Genomic DNA, 20075 nt, shown 5'->3' with positions numbered 1-20075 from the left:
AATCAGTTTATGAGAAAAGGTACATTATAGAAATAATGGCAATAAAAAAATTCAAATACTTATAAAATGTATGTTGATGCGCATTTTCAAACAAAAATTGCAGAGAATATGAAGTATTATGTTGTACGTAATAGTCTCAGGTTCTACTGGTTTTTTGCATTTTGCTCTGCATCTGTTGTAAGCAAGTTTGGCCATCACCAATTCTGCTTTTTGTGTGTGTGTGTGTGTGTGTGTACCTACCCACAAGAACAGAAGCATTACAGCACTGACAAATCTGGCTTCTATTCGAAACACTGAAAACCGCTTTCTGATTATGACTGGCAAGATAATGTCACCTCACTTGTGTTGCACGTCTTTTTGGGTAAATCTGTTGATTTGGGTATAACTTTTGGCTTTGAGGTCTTCTCACAGTGGATGAAATCTGTTAGAACATTCTAGATGCTTACCACAATGCCAAATTTCTGTATTCCCATATTATCAAGACAATCAAGAAATTTATGTTCAGTGTAGAACTGGGTCATCCCTCTTTTACATGAAGTGGTCATATCCTATAACCGATTAACACAAATTTTGCTTATTACTATGTACAAGTGTGTGTGTGTGTGTACATTTGTATGTTATTAAAACAGTTAATATTAAAATACAAGTTTTCATCCTTTGCGTGCCACCTAGTGCAACGAGACTATACAGTGTGTAAAGGGAAATTTATACATGGTTAGTCCAACTTAATTATTTAAAACCTCATAGGAACACGTTTTGTAAGCCTCACTTAAAACAGAAATCATACTCACTCGCAGAATTTGACTGAATTATCATTTAACGCAAATATGAAATATAAAGTAAAGTTATATCACAGTACTGGAAATACATAAAGGAAACAAGGAAAAGGGAACAACAGAACAATAGCACCTCTTATAAAAACTGTACAAAGGTTCTAGAACAAAGACTTTACTGCATAAATAAAGAAACCAATGCATGTAACAAAGTTATGCCAATTATCTGAAAATGCCAAAATAAGTTTTCAAAATCTGTCCATTACAGGATCTTCCTCTTATAAATTTAATAAACAGTAAGAACAATTTTGAGTACTGACTGTAGAATATGTATGGGTGTTTTCGAATGTGCAGTTTTAGAATCAAACAGCCTTCAACGTTTTTATAAATTACTATTTCTGTCTTGCAAAACAGATAAAGACTGGTATGGTTAACAACCAAATGATTAAAATGGGCTCAATATACAGAAGACAATACAAACATAGGTTTTTACACTTCTCATATGTCTACCCTCTGTACACATGAGATCCGTAAGTTTGTAAACCTTTCCATTCAAAGCCTGTTTTAACATTTTGCTGCTCTTCAGACAGCTTGAAACTTTTATCAAGCATAAGAGCAGAAGATGTAAACAGCCTTTATGCAGTCATTATTTTTTTTTTTACTTTATTTTACTTACAATGTATCATAGACTGCTGGATGTGAGATAGCACTCACACATATAAGGTCTGATGGCAATGCTTAACTGTGTCGCGAAAGCCATTTGCTATTTATAACATCGGATATATCTTGCTTAATTTCATGATTTTATCATTATTACTCAAAACTGGAACTAACAACATGATTTCACATGTCTTGTGGTAATAACAAAGATAGTATTTAGTAACGTCTTTAAAAACTTTGGTCGTGGTAGTCAGTATTAAGCAATTAAATATTTTAAGTAAACCAAAGTATGAAATCAAACTCATTATTCCGTAAAAGTCTGATACCACAAGATTTGTGATTTGTTTTCCGGAGAGGGCCATCATGTTCCAACCGTTAACATATACAGTTTTAACATAGTTCCTACAACTTTAAAAAGCAATTTGTTTCTTCTGTGGTTCCAAAGCACAGATAAATTACATCTGCAAAAAACAAAAACAGAATACACGAAAGCCACTTCATTCAAATCTCAGTTTCTGACTGCTAATTGTTGCTGTCCATTTCACTAGTATATTTTTACACAAGTTAGCTGTGACATTCAGACAGCGCTGCCGATGTCACACAACGTGTGCCTCTTCACTGATGACACAATATCAGCTTCGCTTGCCACACTCAAAAGTCTTCACGATCATTTATCCACAAAAAATGTTGATTTTTAGCAGGAAAACTGGTATGTGCATTTTCGATTACACATAATATATGTACATACAAACTGATTACATTCGACAGGTCCATGAACCTATAAACTCATAACATGCAAACAAATCAATTTAAAACAACTGCCAACAACAGTTTTTTGCTTTCATTTTCAAAAAGTTACAAGGTAACTTCCTAACACACAATCACACTCACACACATCTGCTCACTCACTCTTCTCAGTATACCCAGAACGCACGATAATTTATCACTTACTATCACATGCATTCCCCTTCAGGCTGCTTAAATATAACACAATGAATAACCACTGCCTAACAGTCATCTTCCCAGTTTCTCTTAATATGGCGCACAAAGCAAAGCAACTTTATAATTTTCATTTGTGTTATTTTATTGTCTTAGTTTTGAGTCACTTTCTGGGATACGGACAAAAAATACATCCTCAATAATGTGAAGTCTGTCACTTTGCTCTTCAGTGTGGCACAACAGTTTTCAAAATACTATTCACTATTAACTTCCCCAACACACTCACTTCGGCATGTACAAACACACATTTCAGCAATATTTAACAATAACAACATGCTGAAATATACCTCTATAACACTCATCTGTGACAAACTGTTGAATTCTATGAGCTCCTATTGGTAAATTCACAGTTTTAAATGCAAGTTACTTGCCTGAAGCTCTTTAGTTCCTTGCAACAAGAAACTAAGGAACATAAAAACGCAAATATATGCACAAAAAAGAAAGTTACAATGCACAAATAGCACTGTATTTTATAGCAAATCACAGCTTATATGCACTTTTTCATTGTCCACTGTAATACCGGACTTTGGCTCCAGACTGTACCGCTGTTGATGACATCTCCTTCAGAATATCATCCCACGCTGAAAGAGAGAGAGAGAGATTGAACTAATTAAAAAAGAACATAGCTTCACACTGAAGAAAGAAAACACACATCAGTTATGTTGCTGTAATGTTTCTTATACATCTTTAAACCTCTTTCTACTGGAATGTTGTCTACAAGCATTTTCTCTCTCCTGCATGAAGTTATACATTTCAATATCATTAGGATAAAAGAGAAAATCTATGTTACATTAGCCAAAAATATGTTTGAAGACAGTGAAAAAAAGGCCCAATGAAGTTGGCAATGTCATAAACAACAGAATGCCAGTCATCTCTAAATTTCAAAGATGTGTTAGTTCTACAGAAGCTTTTAATGGAGGTCTTCAAATGTTAACTTTAGTATACTGCATGAATCTTTTGTCTCTTTCATCCTACATTCCGTTAAGATATCTTAGTTTCTGATGTAATTCTCCATTAAAAAGGAGAATAATAGCAAATATGAAAGGCTTCAGTTACAATTCCATTTTCCCTCTGCATTTTGGGCTTTACATAATTACCTCTCTCTCACTCTTAAATAGCAATGTCACCAAGGCCAGGCACACACTTCACTTGCTCACTATACAAACTTGCAGCACAGTGAAGACTTGCCAGCCTTTTTAACTACCATACCATAATGATGCAGCAGCACTGACTCTTCAGTACCATTGCTGAAAGCTGTTTTGTTGGACTCTCAGATAGCTACAAAAATTGATTAAGTAATTCCTGTTCAAGCCAAAGGACAACTAAACAATTATCACAGATACTTGGGTCACTGGGGTACTTGCTATAAGACTACCCACCACAAGTGCCCAGTTCGTGTATTGTTGATATGCTACAGAAGTCAGAGGTTCAGTACTCAGTTGGTCCTAAGTTTTTTCTACGACACAGATTTTCATGTCTGGCCATGATTTTGTGTGTATAATACATGCAAAGTTGCACCGTGGTTCAAAGTCCATATTAAAATATAGGTGCCCCTTAAACTTGCATGTTAAGTCAGTTCAAAGACCTGTGAAGGCAAAGATAAGCCAACATGTAACAGGATTGTGCCCACGTGGGTTATCAGTATAGAAATAGAATACAGTATTATCTGACTACTTGAGCAAGAGAATTTCACACCTCCACTCACAGCCCATATTGTGATAAAACAAACTTGCTCCCTTCACAATTTGTTACAATTTGAAAGTGTAAGGGAATAGTAGGTCTCCATTTAAAAACATCATGAGCCAAAGATGTCCAAAGGAAATATTGTTATAAATCTTATTGCAACTGGAGTTAAGGTTGTTAATGCTATTATACACAACACTACCCTAAATTTTGCAAGGTGTAGGGACATTATATGTATATTTAAACTATGGCAACTCAGAATGAAGTTGCACAAATGCAGCAGCAACTATTGATTGTTTACTTTGTCTTACGTAAACCGATCAGGCACGTGAATGTCCTGTATCCTCCTGTTACCCAGGTTTCTGGGCAATTTTTCCAAACTCCACTAGTTTCCCTGATCTCTCTCCATCCTCCCCAATGTCATTTTCCTTCACTCTTCGTCCTTCCCCTTCAACTCTTCTGCCAGTGCCACCACTTTGTCAGTAAATTGTTTTATTGATTCAATTACTTATATCTATGTTGAGCTTTCTTCTCATTAACAGCATATACAGTCAATTCATTCTTTACTCTCATCAAAAGTCACATATATCTATTTTGCTGTCATCTTTCTTTACATCTAACTCTCACTTCCTTACAGTAACGGTACTGCCTTTGTCTATGAAGCCACAATAAATCGACTCTTTCAGTAGTCTTTATTGTGGCTAAAAGCATACGAAAATGGCTTCACAACTGGAAAGAAAAACGGTTTTCCAAGTCAGTGTTGTAATTCCAGTTTTGGCTGGAAAATGATCTGCAGGTTTTTTTTTTCCCCCCGTGACTCAGTTACACCACATATCTTCAACAATAATGCTCCACATTTTTCAAAATATTGACCATGAACATCTAAAATTTTCGATTAATTGCAACAGTCTGCAGTATCAGTGTACATTTCTTTGCTAACACCTTTCAACATCTTTAAGGATGTTGTGAGCCTTTTCATCTGAACGAAAGTACTGTCACTGTCAGGACAGGTTTTTTGTCAAAGTTAACAAGTCTAACAACTGTATGCTAAGTGCTAAGGTACTGTCAAGGTACAAAATGAAATTACTTCTTTGGTTTTAGGCAGCTTAATGTTAAAAAAGAAATAGCTACACAACAAACGTCATAACATTCTGGACTTCTGGAGACATGAGAAACAATGTACAGAGCAACTTTATTTCATGTTCACAGCCATATAACCAAGTTGGGTTTGGGCAGGTGCTTATTTCCATCAACTAAGCAGGCTATTCCCCTACTCAAGAAATGTTAATGAGTGGCATCTACAGCAATCACAATTTATAAAATTTCCGACTATTGTGTCTTGCTTGAATAGATTTCACATTGAAACCCAATGTTTCATCCTCATACGCGGAGGACATTTTCAAGGGGGTTGTAGATTCAGTGTGTGTGTGTGTGTGTGTGTGTGTGTGTGTGTGTGTGTGTGTGTGTGTGTGTGTGTGTGTGTGTGCGCGTGTGTGTGTGTGTGTGTGTGTGTGCGTGCGTGCGTGCGTGTGCGTGCGTGTGTGCGTGTGCGCGCGTGTGTGTGTGTGTGCGCGCAGCTCCAGGAACCCCTCAGTCTTTCTTACAGTGCAACTGAACTGAGCAAAATTTTCCTGAATGTTCTGTCCAATACAGAACTTTATAAAGTGCGTTGACAGTTTCAAAAACTTTGTCAGTGAGGTCTTTACTCGGTTAATTATATACCTGTGAATGCCGTAAGTCATTAGTCTTACTGTGATATATAGTAAACTGAGTAAAGACACCACTGACAGAGTGCTTAGAACTGTTCCACTATTGATAAAAACGTGCTCTATCAAACAGAACATTCAGAAAAGTCTGTTCAATTCAGTTGCACCACCACCACAACTTTATGGGTGCTTAAGGTGCATAAAGAATGTGTACCTCTGAAGACCTATCATTAGTGTCACTGGTTCAACCCACCTATTCAATTGCAAAGTTCTGAAAAACATTATTACACTCATATGTGGGCTTATTGGATTCCTATATCAAAAATTCCCCACGTTTTGTAAGTAAATTATTAGACAGCATAATGGTCCAGCTGGAGGGCACAATAGTTTTGATATGCATTATACTTACTATGATTCTGCTCAATGAGGTGTCACAACAGCTGAACCACATTTCCCCTCCCAATATTGCACAGAATAGTTTAAGTACTGCCTCACAACCACGTATTTCAAACAGAACAATGAGTCTGCAAACAAACAGATAACACGGCTATGGGAAGCCACGTAAGCCCAGTCACATCAAGTTTCTTCATGGAAATATTAGAGGGGCATGCATTTTCCAACAAAAAGCTGAGTATTTGGTTCTGCTATGTGAATGACGTGTGTGTTTTGCTGAGGCACTACTGAGAGGAACTAAGTCATTTTCACAGGACTCTCAACAGGATTAATCCAAAGATTCAGTTGAGCATAGAGGAAGAGTCAGGATGGAGATTAAATTTTCTTGACATGCCAGTTTTCAAGAAAGATGATGGTAGCTTAGGCCACACAGTATACCAAAAACCTTCGCATGGAAGAGCGTTACCTAAACCAGGATTTGAACCACCAACAACAACAAAAATAAGGCATCATTAAAAATAATGGCACATAGGGAAAGGAACATCTGCAAACCCGAGCTGCTTGATGCGAAATTAATACATCTCAGTAATGCAGTGCTCAAAAATGGTTACTCATCTGCTGAGGTAAAAAGAGTTAAAGACAGCTGCACAAAAGTAGTAATGATGCCAAGCACCTGTGAAATTTAAAGTTTTCTTGCCTTTCATTAAGGACATTACTGATCGCATAGGGAAAAAAATCTTGAAAAAACTAATCACAGTAATCTACAAACCCACCAAGAAGATACAGAATCAGCTAAAACTGACCAAGGATGCTTGCAAACTGCTGGAAAAAGTACAGATTTATAGGATTCCGTGTAGTTGTGGGGAGGTGTACATGGGCACTACAATAAGAACAGTCAAAAACTGACAGAGCACAAGAGCAATTGTAGAAGGGGTAGATGAACTGTGGCTCTGCAGCTACAAGACCACCACATTTGTTTTGGCAAGACCAAAGTACTGAAAGCCACAAGCAGGTACCATGAAAGGCTATACAGAAGGGCCATAGATACTTATAACATCCCAGGAATTTTGATAGAAAGGAGAAAGGCATTAAATTGAGTGACATCTGGATCTTAGTGCTGAAGATGTGCGTCAGTCTTTCGTCATGGGGGGATAGCAATAGCGGTCAATGGCACCCAACAAAGACCAATTGGGCTCAGATATTTCAAGCAACTGACACCATGGTACTATGTGGGAATATACGTAAATGGAATTGTGCTGCCATCAGTAGCGAGCCTGGGAGTGACATAGACATTCAAAAAAGCTACAGTCCCCTTTGGAATGGTCTTCCACAGATGGGAATGAAACATTGGGGTCACTTTATAAATAGGAATGTGACATTTCCAGCCATGAAAGTCCACCCAGGACTGAACCGCACAATAACCCTGAAAGAGCGGTTCGGTGTGGGGCGGCGGAGGGCTGAAGTGGACTGCAGTAGTCTTCGTGGTTTTTTTTTTTTTTTTTTTTTTTTTTTTTTTTTTTTTTTTTTTTTTTTTTTTTTTGTGGTTTTCGGGCGCACAACTTCAATGGTCATTAGCGCCCTGACTACTCTAAGAATGCACCGCGAGGCACAAGTTGACAACAACAACTAAAAGGGAAAACACAATAAAAGACAGACTGACAGGCAGAGGATTAAAAACATCATCAAATGTCCTTAGCGAGGTATGTCAAATTGATAAAACAAAGAACACGAGCAGCTGCTCGTGGGTCATCCGCTAAAATGGCATCTAAAGTAGTAGGCAGGTTAAGATCGAGGCGCAGTGTTTTAAGATCGGGACAGGACATTAAAATGTGACTAACCGTCAGCAAGTGCCCACATGGGCAGAACGGCGCCGGCGCAGCCGTCAGCAGATGGCGATGGCTGAACCGGCAGTGTCCAATTCTTAACCTTGCCAAAACGACCTCCTCCCGCCGAGAAGGGCGTGAGGAGGACGTCCAAGCCACGGGAAGAGCTTTCAAGGCCCGAAGCTTGTTGTCGGTAAGTGCAGCCCAATCGGCATGCCACAGCGACACAACGCGCCGACAAATGACCCTGCTAAAATCGGACGAAGGGACACGACAAGAAGCTGTCCGAGGCTGGAGGACCGCAGCCTTGGCCGCGGCATCTGCAGCTTCGTTCCCAGGGATACCGACATGGCCAGGAACCCACATAAAGCTAACCGGCGTACCGACGTCCACCAGCTGCTGAAGAGAGCGTTGGATCCGGTGTACGAAAGGGTGAACCGGGTACGGATCACTGAGGCTCTGGATGGCGCTCAGGGAATCTGAGCAGATGACATAAGCAGAATGTCGGTGGCGGCAGATGTACAGAACAGCCTGGTAGAGGGCAAAGAGCTCAGCTGTGAAGACCGAACAATGGCCATGGAGCCGGTATTGGAAACTTTGTGCCCCGACAATAAAGGAACACCCGACCCCGTCATTGGTCTTAGAGCCATCTGTATAAATGAAAGTCAAGTTGTTGAACTTCGAACGAAGTTCCAAAAAACGGGAGTGGTAGACCGAACCGGGGGTGACCTCTTTTGGGAGCGAGCTAAGGTCGAGGTGAACGCGGACCTGAGCCTGGAGCCAAGGTGGCGTGCGGCTCTCGCCCACTCGAAAGGTTGCAGGGAGTGAAAAATGAAGGTGTTGAAGGAGGCGACGAAAGCGAACTCCAGGGGGTAGCAAGGCAGAGACATACAACCCGTATTGAAGGTCAAGAGAGTCGTCAAAAAAGGAACGATAAGAAGGATGGTCGGGCATTGACAGTAGCCGACAGGCATACCGACAAAGCAGTATATCGCGCCGGTAGGTGAGTGGCAATTCGCTAGCGTCAGCATGAAGACTCTCTACGGGACTGGTATAAAATGCTCCGATCGCAAGTCGTAAACCCCGATGTTGTATGGAGTTGAGGCGGCGTAAGATGGATGGCCGTGCAGAGGAGTAAACGAAGCTCCCATAATCCAGCTTGGAGCGGACGATCGACCGATATAGACGAAGTAGGACGGTTCGATCCGCTCCCCACGACATACCACTGAGAACACGGAGGACATTTAAAGAACGGGTACAACGGGCGGCCAAATATGACACATGTGGAGACCAGCTAAGTTTCCTGTCAAAGGTAAGGCCTAAAAATTTGATTGTCTCCACGAGTGGGAGAGCAACGGGACCGAGTCGTAAGGACGGTGGGAGAAACTCTTTGTAGCGCCAGAAGTTAATACAGACCGTCTTCTCGGCAGAAAAACGGAAGCCATTGGCGACACTCCAGGAGTAAAGACGGTCAAGAGAACGCTGAAGACAGCGCTCCAAGACACGTGGACACTGCGCGCTGCAATAGATGGTAAAATCGTCCACGAAAAGGGAGCCTGATACATCAGCTGGGAGGCAATCCATTATTGGATTGATCGCGATGGCGAAGAGAGCGACGCTCAAAACTGAGCCCTGTGGCACCCCATTCTCCTGGCGAAAGGTGTCTGACAGGACAGAACCCACACGTACCCGAAACTGTCGATCCATTAAAAAGGAACGAATAAAAAGAGGGAGGCGACCGCGAAAGCCCCACGTATGCATGGTGCGGAGAATGCCCGCCCTCCAACAGGTGTCGTAAGCCTTCTCCAAATCAAAGAACACAGCCGCGGTCGGGCGCTTCCGCAAGAAGTTATTCATGATGAAGGTCGACAAGGTAACCAGATGGTCGACAGCAGAGCGGCGCCTACGAAATCCACATTGTACATTGGTAAGTAGGCGGCGAGACTCGAGCAGCCAAACCAATCGAGAGTTAACCATTCGCTCCATCACTTTACAGACACAGCTGGTAAGCGAGATAGGTCGATAACTGGAAGGCAAGTGCTTGTCCTTCCCCGGCTTAGGAATCGGGACAACAATAGACTCGCGCCAGCATGCGGGAACTTGTCCCTCAATCCAGATGCGATTGTATGTACGAAGAAGAAAACCTTTACCCGCAGGAGAAAGGTTCTTCAGCATCTGAATATGAATAGAATCAGGCCCTGGAGCGGAGGACCGTGATCGGCCAAGTGCGGTTTCGAGTTCCCGCATGGTGAATGGGGCATTATAACTTTCACAATTCGAGGAGCGGAAGTCACGTGGCCTAGCCTCCTCGGCCTGTTTGCGGGGGAGGAAGGCAGGGTGGTAATGAGCGGAGCTCGAAACCTCGGCGAAAAAGCGGCCGAAGGCATTGGAGACAGCCTCAGGGGCCACAAGGACTTCATTCGCGACCTTCAAGCCAGAAATTGGGGAGTGGACCTTAGTGCCAGATAGCCGGCGCAGGCTACCCCAGACAACAGAAGAAGGAGTAGAACTGTTGAAGGTGCTGGTGAAAGCAGCCCAGCTGGCTTTCTTGCTTTCTTTAATAATACGACGACACTGAGCACGTAATCGTTTATAATTAATACAATTCGCCACTGTAGGGTGGCGTTTAAAGGTGCGTAAAGCACGTCGACGAGCACGTATAGCGTCCCTACATGCTGCGGTCCACCAGGGGACCGGTACGCGACGTGGAGAAGAGGTAGGGTGAGGGATGGAATATTCAGCAGCAGCGAGAATGACTTCCGTGAGGTGTGCGACCTGACGATCGCAGCTTGTGAAGGTTTGATCCTGAAAGGTCGCCCTGGAAGAGAAGAGCCCCCAGTCTGCCTTGGAGATGGTCCAACGAGAGGAGCACGGAGAGGGAGTATGCTGCAGGAGATGGATAATACACGGGAAGTGGTCGCTCGAATATGTATCAGCAAGGGCATACCACTCAAACCGGCGTGCAAGTTGGGGAGTACATATAGAGAGGTCTAAATGGGAATAGGTATGAGATGTGTCCGAAAGAAAAGTAGGGGCGCCAGTATTGAGGCAGACAAGATTGAGCTGGTTGAAAAGGTCTGCTAACAAGGAGCCCCTCGGGCAGGATGCTGGAGAGCCTCAAAGAGGATGGTGGGCATTGAAGTCTCCAGTTAACAAAAATGGTGCAGGTAGCTGAGCAACAAGTTGCGTCATGTCTGCCCTGGTAATGGCAGATGACGATGGAGCGTAAACGGTACAAAAGGAAAACGTAAAAGTGGGGAGAGTAATGCGGATGGCAACTGCCTGCAGGCCGGTGTGCAACGTGATGGGATCGTAGTAAATATCATCCCGGACCAGCAACATAACCCCTCCATGAGCTGGGATACCTACCACAGGGGGTAGGTCAAAACGCACAGAGGTGTAGTGTGCCAAGGCAATTTGATCGCATGGGCGTAGCTTCGTTTCCTGGAGGGCTACGACGAGCGGACGATGCGAGCGGAGCAGCAACTTCAAGTCCTCTCGGTTGGAGCGAACGCTGCGAATATTCCAGTTAATAAGTGCCATCGGAAGAAAAGGAAGATGAGAGAAGGGGTCACCTCGAAGGCCGCTGAGGGCCTGGCTTCGAGCGAGCACTGCCGCCGCTATCAGTAGGCGGACAGTCATCGTCCATTGGTTCTATAGGTTCATCGGCCATCTTGGGAAGATGGCCGGGAGGGGGAGCTTCCTCCGCCGGTGAACGGCCAGATATTCGGCTACCAGCGGTGCGGCCAGGCGAAAGGGATGACGGCCTGGGGCAGCAACCGCTGGGTGGCGCAGGAGAAGAAATGCGCCGTGGCGGAGAAGGAGAACTGTGCTTCCTATTAGCCTTCTTGGATGGTCGTTTGGTGGAAGTACCGGACGAAGGCTGGGAGGTCGAGGTACGTAGGAAGTCTGCACGGGACGGTTCCTTCTTGAAGGCCCGTGCATCTGACTTCTGGGTCTTCGTCTTAGCAGAAGCTGATGAAGGGGCTGGTGTCTGTGGGGTGATGGGACGAAGAGGAGACGTCGACCGCGCGATCTTAGCACTGGCCGAACGGACGACCGTGGTGCTGAAGGTCAGATCGCATGTCTGGGTTGCTACCTCCCGGGTAGTCCGAGGAGAGGCGAGGACAGTGCTGTATTTCCCCGCTGGGAGCAGCGTGGGCTTCCTACTAGCCAATAGCTTGCGAGCAGCCGAGGTGGACACTTTCTCTTTGACTCGAATTTCCTGGATACAGCGTTCTTCCTTATAGACAGGACAGTCGCGGGAGGATGCGGCATGGTCACCCTGACAGTTCACACAACGAGGAGACGGAGGTGGACAGTCACCCTCATGGGCATCCCTGCCACAAGTGACACATTTAGCCGCATTGGAACAAGACTGTCGAGTGTGACTGAAACGCTGACACTGGTAGCAGCGCGTAGGTGTCGGGACATAGGGGCGAACAGAAATAACCTCGTAGCCCGCCTTGATGCGCGATGGCAGCTTAACACTATCGAAGGTTAAGAAAAGTGTCCGGGTCGGTACAAGGTCATTGTTGACCTTTTTCATGACCCTATGGACAGCCGTCACGCCCTGCTCAGCGAGGAAAGATTGAATCTCCTCGTCAGTCAAGCCGTCGAGGGATCTAGTATAGACCACACCACGAGATGAATTCAAAGTTCGGTGAGCCTCCACCCTGACAGGGAATGTGTACAGGAGTGTGGCCCGAAGCAGTTTTTGTGCCTGAAAGGCACTCTCAGTTTCTAGTAATAAGGTACCGTTACGCAACCTGGTACAAGATTTGACAGATCCGGCTATGGCATCTACGCCCTTCTGGATAACGAAAGGGTTGACAGAGGAAAAATCCTTTCCGTCCTCAGATCGAGAAACGACGAGGAACTGTGGGGCAGGCGGTAGTATTTTTGTCACTGTTGGCTGGTCACGTTTCCGTTTGTGGGTCGAAGTCGAAAGCGATGGAGTAGAATCCATTGCGGAGGAATCCCCCATGATTGCCAGCGTCTCCGATGGCGCGCTCCTTCCTTGTGGGGACCCTCTCAGAGGGCACTCCCGCCTTAGGTGAATGTTTACACCTCAGGTCACACCTCCCGAGAAACAGACGGAGGGACCAATCGGCATGGTCAGAAGGTATCAGCTCAGGCAATCACCCCTCCCCGGGCCTGGCCTTTACCAGGGGGTACGCGCGTGCCTTACATGTCTACCCAGGGCGGGGACTTACGCGTTACCCCGTCACCGGCTACGCGTGCGAACGCGTGGGTCGGCCTTCAGACACGCACAGGGAGGAAGGAAGAAGAGGAAAAAGAAGAGAGAGGGAGAAAGAGGACAGACTGTCTCAAACGCCGAGGCGGAGACCAGAGAAGGCAAGGAGAAGAAGGCAATGAGAAAGCAAGGAGAAGGAGGCAAGGAGAAGGCAAGGAGAAGAAGGCAATGAGAAGGCAAGGAGAAGTCAAGGGAAAAAGTAAGGAAGACAGTGAAGTGGAGAAGAGCAAAGAAAGGAACCAACAAAAGGAAGGAAGAAACGAGAAGGAAAAACCAAAAAGACCACGATTATAGGTCGTGAAACCGTCCGTCTCCGGACGCAGGCGCTAACTACCCCCGTGAGGGGGATGGACTCCTTTTAGTCGCCTCTTACGACAGGCAGGAATACCTCGGGCCTATTCTAATCCCCGGACCCGCAGGGGGGTTCGTGGGGTTGTGGACCACTGCGGCTGTGACGAGGTCAGAGCCTCTGTCATTTCTAGACCCCCGGTTAACATACAATACAACTAAAGAATTTTCACATTTCAATAATCTTAATAAAGGTTCTTCTGATAATCTTTCAGACTGACCCTCACACATTATACTTGTAGCCATACACATCTAAATATGTAAAAAGATTATGTAGTGTTATAGTGTAACAGGATACTGTGGGTCACGTCCTGTTCCACTGAATGAAGAATTGTCGCATCTGTTGAAGACATTTAAGTAAAGTATGGGGGTGTAATATCGACAGACATAACGCGTGTACCAACAGAGAGTGTGAACAACAAAAGATGTAGCCGCAGTGTGCAGAGGCCAGGAGACTGCTGAGTACTTGCTGAGCTTCTGGTACGCAGTCCATGTAACCAGAAGAGGCACACACAATAAATAGTATTATGAATATCTTAGGAGAAAACCAAATGATATTTTTTATTGTAATTTAAGAAAGCGTTTGTATTACTGTGGGATCGGTGGCACTCTAGTTTGACTTCTCATAGAGAAACAATGTCTTAACATTATGTTAATGGATTGAATTGTAAATGCACTTATACAATAAACACATGGAAACAAATGGTTGAAAGTCAAAACACATGTTCAGTCGTCACTTGATAATTTCGTATAAGCCATTAGTTGGAAAGCTTTAGCAATTTCCTACAGCAGAACAGGTGAGTCTGAGAATCACACACGGGTGTGGCACAGCATGGTTGGTCCATAAAATTCTACATGGCATCCAGAATTACATACAAGCCAGATTCGTAAAAAAAAAGTGACTAACTGACTCTTTAGCAGAACATTGCGACACACACAGTACAGGGTGCAAGGAGCGATACCAAACTAAACTCAACCAACAAATATGACAAACCCAAAATGGGTATTTCTTTATTTTTCACTAAGCATGTATGCAAAGAAGATTAAAGTTGCTACAGGCAACAAGAAAACAAACGAAGATACAGAGCTATGCAGTTAGTTGTGAATTTAAATTGAAAATTGCTAACCAGTATCAATTATATTACAGTGTCATTTGATGCAAAAAAAGGGATAAATCCCATTCCAATTACTGACTAGAAAGAATTTCAACGGAGATCTTATCTGCGAGACACCGAAATCGTCAGTACTGCAGCATGCTACATCTCAACAGAACAAGCCGAGACAATCTTCGACCACGGACAGCACACAGCCACCTAATTACAGTCTACAAACACAAACGGCACACTGCCATCACCTGGCACAAGCAGCCACCATTTGATGAGATGCTACATGTGCTGAGCAGTTAATTGTCATACTGTGTGTGTGTGTGTGTGTGTGTGTGTGTGTGTGTGTGTGTGTGTGTGTGTGTGTGTCATCTATAAGAAAGAAGCCTATACACAAAGTCATTTACGATAAATACTTACACACACACACAGTTATGACCTACTGTCTATTGTGACAAGGCATGGCTTCAGAAACAAACGTGTGGCTTTGGAAACAGACATAAGTGAGATTTTTTAAGTTGCTGAAGTAACAACTGGCTGATAACAATATACAGTTAACAGCATTAATAAAAATTAGAAGAAACTAGTACTCACGTAACATCATATTTAAAAGATGAATTGAGGGAAAATAATCACAAAATTTTTTTTGACACTTTATACGCTAAATTCAAGACTGAGCACAAATTTCAAAATGTTATCTTTGACCTGACAAACTGGATACTATAAAAACAACAACAGTATGTTAAGTTAAATGCAAAACAGGATACCATGCAAGAAACTATTTCTAGTAAGGTAACTGAAGCAGTATAAGAGGACTTCACAGTTCAGACAACAGAGCAGGCAATGAAGTTAACAGATATTGACACAAAGGTTAACAGTCTCACAGAAACTTACCTGATAAAGTACATCAAATAGTAAATAAAGAGTTTAGGCAATATTTTCATAATTTTAGAGTTAACTTTGACAAAGTACAACTAGAGATTTCCAATACAAATATATGGATACACTCTTTAGAGCACAACAAGCTCTTAAATAATGATGACACACTTAACACTCTAGAAATCAAACTTCAAAATTTTGTAAAAAGTACAATGAGTTTACAGAACAGTTCAGAAAGTGTGACGACAATGGACTACTCTCATGACGTAAGGAGGACATGGACAAATGACAATTCAGTTGCATCACATTTTCGAGGGGAATAAAGACTACATCAATGAAATAATGTACGACACACTAAATGAATCGCATAAATCATGATGAACAAACCCAGTGGGTTATCGATGCACGTCGAGAACACTTGCATGCAAGAAATACAAATGAAAACAGTTATCTATACTACAGGGCAAGGATAGTGAGTAGGACAGAATACCTAGAGAGAGGAAAAAGGGGGTGTTGAAATTATAACAGAGGAAAATTTGAGGTAACATATTAACAAACCTCTTGGTTCTCGTTTAGTAAAACTGTTAAAGATGCGGACCAGTACTGTCTGACAAAAAATAAGGTCTACAAAGAATGTGGGCTCATGGGATTGGATATTATGCGGGTACACAGATCCTGGAGTGACTAATCTATACAGTAGGTCAGGTCCATTCAGAACAGAAATCGTACCTACCACTTTTATGGAAATAGTTTAGGGTGGGTCACTTTCACATACAAATAAAAGTAAGTTGTGCCGTACTACCTAAAAAAATGGAAATGGGGTGCTTCAGCTATGACGCAATAAAGAATTTAAATAGGAGTTAGAGGGAGAAGTGATCACGCTATGGAAGAGGATATCGTACGTAACTAGAAAAGATAATTAAGGAGATTTATATATCCCCAAATGTAACTTGAGATATCAAGATCTACTCTGTTGTTGTTGAAACACAATATATAATGAGATTTTCGCTCTGCAGCGGAGTGTGCACTGATATGAAACTTCCTGGCAGATTAAAACTGTGTGCTGGACTGAGTGTTTGAGTCTCAGTCCACCACAGTTTTAATTTGCCAGGAAGTTTCACAATATATGACGTTCTTGCTCTTAAATATAAGAAACCTTCCTATGTTATAAGCCAATAAAATGAAACATGAAGCTAACTCTAAAGAAATAAATCTGTGAGGTTTTATTTTTCTTATCCGTGAGGATAACACTCACTCACTGTGTACCAGTAATAAATCTATACATAATAATATTATAAGAAACACTTATTAATGGTGTAACAAAATAATACAACAATTGTATGTAATGAGTAGACAGTGACAACCTGGAGAATGAGATACAAGAAAATATACTAACCTATGTAATAATGCAATAAGGAACAAAATATGTCTAAACTGCATACTATAATAGAAAACGATAAAGCGACATCTTTAGCTTGTACACGGGGATAAGTAATGCAACAAGACATTGTGGGTTGAGTCCTATTCCTCTATCTGAAGAACTGTTGCTTCAGCTAAAGATGTTTGTGATGTTGAAACAAAGTAGGGGGGGGGGGGGGTCAAATACTGACAGACCTACTGTCCCTACAGAGACGGCATACGAGGAAAGATGAAGCCGCAGTGCACGGAGGCCAGGAGAATGACTACAGCGGAGTCCTGATAATCCGAACCCTGGTAATCCAAATGTTCGGTTTATGTGAACATGAAAAAATGTTAGTCTAAGTATGGAAAACTGTGCAGTAAACTGCTACACACACACACACACACACACACACACACACACACACACACACACTATAGTAAACATGTATTAGAAAAATTGGCAAGAAAACATTAGGTTTAAACAATGCATAAAATTGAAAGAAAAGGTGTCAAACTTACTAAAATACAGTGGACATTTTATCCCTACTTTTTAGATTACAAAAACTCTGTCATTGATTTTTGGCATAATGAAGACAGTCTGTTATATGAGGCATAGTTGCGCCATTGTCTCAAACATCAAATCAGCAGGTGAAGCAGTGGGCTGTTGCTCCAAATAATGTAGTGCAAGGTCAAGGGCTTCTGCTGCGTCACTGTGTGGCACCAGCTCTCCTTTGTCGCTTTCAGGCTCATTGTCACTACCGTCACAGTGGTCCACTTCTCCCTGTCTTGAGTCACAGCAACTAAATCAGCGTCAGTAAGGTTCTCCACACATGCCCCATCCACTTCCATCCACTCATCCCTGTCTCCTTCACTAGCTTCTTGACATCCAGGGATTGTATCATTTGTAGTAGATTTTCCTCTTCATTTTCAACTATGTTGTCTTGAAATTCAAGACATGTCCACAGTTTTCTCCACGATTTTCTAAGAGTAGGGACATATTCTGCCACGCCTCAGTGGCCCAATAAACAACATCCTTCACGTTGGTCTTTTTTATTTTGTCCACTAAACGAATGCTATTATCTTGGATCAGCATTCTTAAAAATTGTTTTCTGTAAATAGGTTTTAATGTTTGCAGTACACCCTGGTCCATCGGCTGTAGAAGTGGTGTAACATTCGGCAGCAAAAACTTTGCCACAATTTCTCCATCACAATTCCTCAATGCTGGGGTGAGATGGCGCGTTATGAATCAAAATGATTGCATGGGGAGACAAATGATTTTCCTTAGAAAACCGTTTAACAGAGGAACAAACTGGCCGTGAAACCATTCTTTGAACAGCTTTCCATCCATCCCATCCATCCATGCTTTTTTCTGGTTGCGATAATATATGGGCAGGTACTTCATGTTGCAGTTTTTAAAAGCTCTGGGCCTAGCAGATTTGCTGATCAGCATTAAAGGCAGCTTGTGATTACCAGCAGCATTGCTGCACACTAATAAAGTCACACGATCATAGCACATTTTAAAACCTGGAGCATGGTGGTCCACTTTTGATGCCAGGCTTTTTGTTGGCAATGCCCTAAAATTAAGGCCAGTCTCGTCAGCATTATAAATTTGTTGGGGATAATACTTTCCCTCTCTTATTTTTTCAAACTCACCCAAGTATTCCCTCGCTGCATCACGGTCAGAAGAAAGCTTTTCTCTGTTAATTGTTAGCCGACTGATTCAATGACGTTTTTTTAATCTGTCCAACTAACCCATACTCGCACTAAAAGACTTATCACCATTCATTCATTCATTCATTAACTTGTTCAGGTAAACAGTCTTCTCCTGAACCAGTGCTCCACCGAAAGGAGTTCCCCTTTCTATTTCTTGCATAACCCAACGGAAAAGATCTTCATCCACTTTATCGTATTGGGACTGTTACAAAGTCTGCCGAATTTTTGATTGTTTTCCCGAAGACATTGCACAGGATTGTTCAAGTTTCAATCAGTTTTTCTTCCAATCACTAACGGTTGCTTTACCAACACCCAGTTCTGTTACCAGTTAGGATACATTCTCACCGTTGTCTATGCACTTCAAAGCATTCATTCAGTTTTTCTTTGAGAGTTAACATTGTATGTGTCCGTTTACTCATGACAAAAGTACGTAAACCACTACACCTGAACGAATACAGTACAACTGTTACATGTGCCAGCAATCGATAACAAACATAACCAAGAGCTTTCTGAGCCAACTGGTAGTGCACTGACTTCAGACACTAAAAAGGTCTCAACAATGCACAACAACAAGGGCAGGGAGTGAGAGTGAGCCATTGCTCCCACACTTGTTCCCATTTGTTACCATGCTGTACCTACTTATCTGCCTGGTATACTTCAGTCTAAAAACTCGTCACCATAATTTTGGCTAATCCGAACAAGGTCCAGTCCCAATTAGTTCAGATTAGTGGGATTCTACTGTACTTCCTAGGCATCTGATACACAGCCCACAGACAGAAGAGGTGCACAGAGAAAACAAGATAATAGAATCTCTTTGGAGAAAAACGAATGATTTTTTTATTGTAATGTACGAAAGTTTTTGTATTATTGAGACTGGCAGCACTCGTTTTCGTTCTCATAGGCAAAGAATGTATTAATGTCATGTGACTGAACTGTAAATGCAGTTACGCAATAAACATCTGGAAATGGATGGTTGAAAGTGAAAATGTGTTTACTCATCATTTGATAATCTGGTATAAGCTGTTAGTTGGAAAGCATTAGCAATTTCCTGCAGCAGAGAAGATGAGTCTGAGAAGTGCTTATGGTTGTGGCACAGCATAGCTGGTCCACAAAATTCTACACAGTGACCAGAACTACAGACAAGCCAGATTTGTCATTAAAAATAGAAAACATTATGTAATCCTTTAACAGAACATTGTGGCCATACAGAAGGCTAGTGAAGTAGTACTGGGTGATACCAAACTAAACTGAACCAACAAACATGAACAAAACCCAAAATCGACATTTTATTTATGCTTTACGGTACAAACTAAACGCGTGATAAAATTTCGTTTAAC

General features: G+C 42.4%; 1 protein-coding gene across 4 annotated transcripts in view; it reads right to left on the bottom strand.

Moving 5' to 3' along the window:
* Nucleotides 1-949: 949 nt before the first annotated feature.
* The window catches only part of LOC126203836 (mucin-5AC), a 572866-nt gene continuing 553740 nt past the window's right edge, over nt 950-20075 (bottom strand). For 2 of the 4 annotated variants that reach the window (XM_049938208.1, XM_049938210.1), the window contains one exon: nt 950-3013. In XM_049938208.1, coding sequence (XP_049794165.1) covers nt 2934-3013 — 80 coding nt within the window. In that variant the 3' untranslated portion in view covers nt 950-2933. The remainder of the gene's footprint in view (nt 3014-20075) is intronic. The other 2 variants (XM_049938209.1, XM_049938211.1) reach the window with 1 other exon arrangement.

This window comes from Schistocerca nitens, chromosome 9 (genome assembly GCF_023898315.1).
Source record: "Schistocerca nitens isolate TAMUIC-IGC-003100 chromosome 9, iqSchNite1.1, whole genome shotgun sequence".
Classification (NCBI taxonomy): Eukaryota; Metazoa; Arthropoda; class Insecta; order Orthoptera; family Acrididae; genus Schistocerca; species Schistocerca nitens.
The sequence above is the reverse complement of the archived record's forward strand: the minus strand, read 5'-3'. Positions and strand labels throughout refer to the sequence as shown.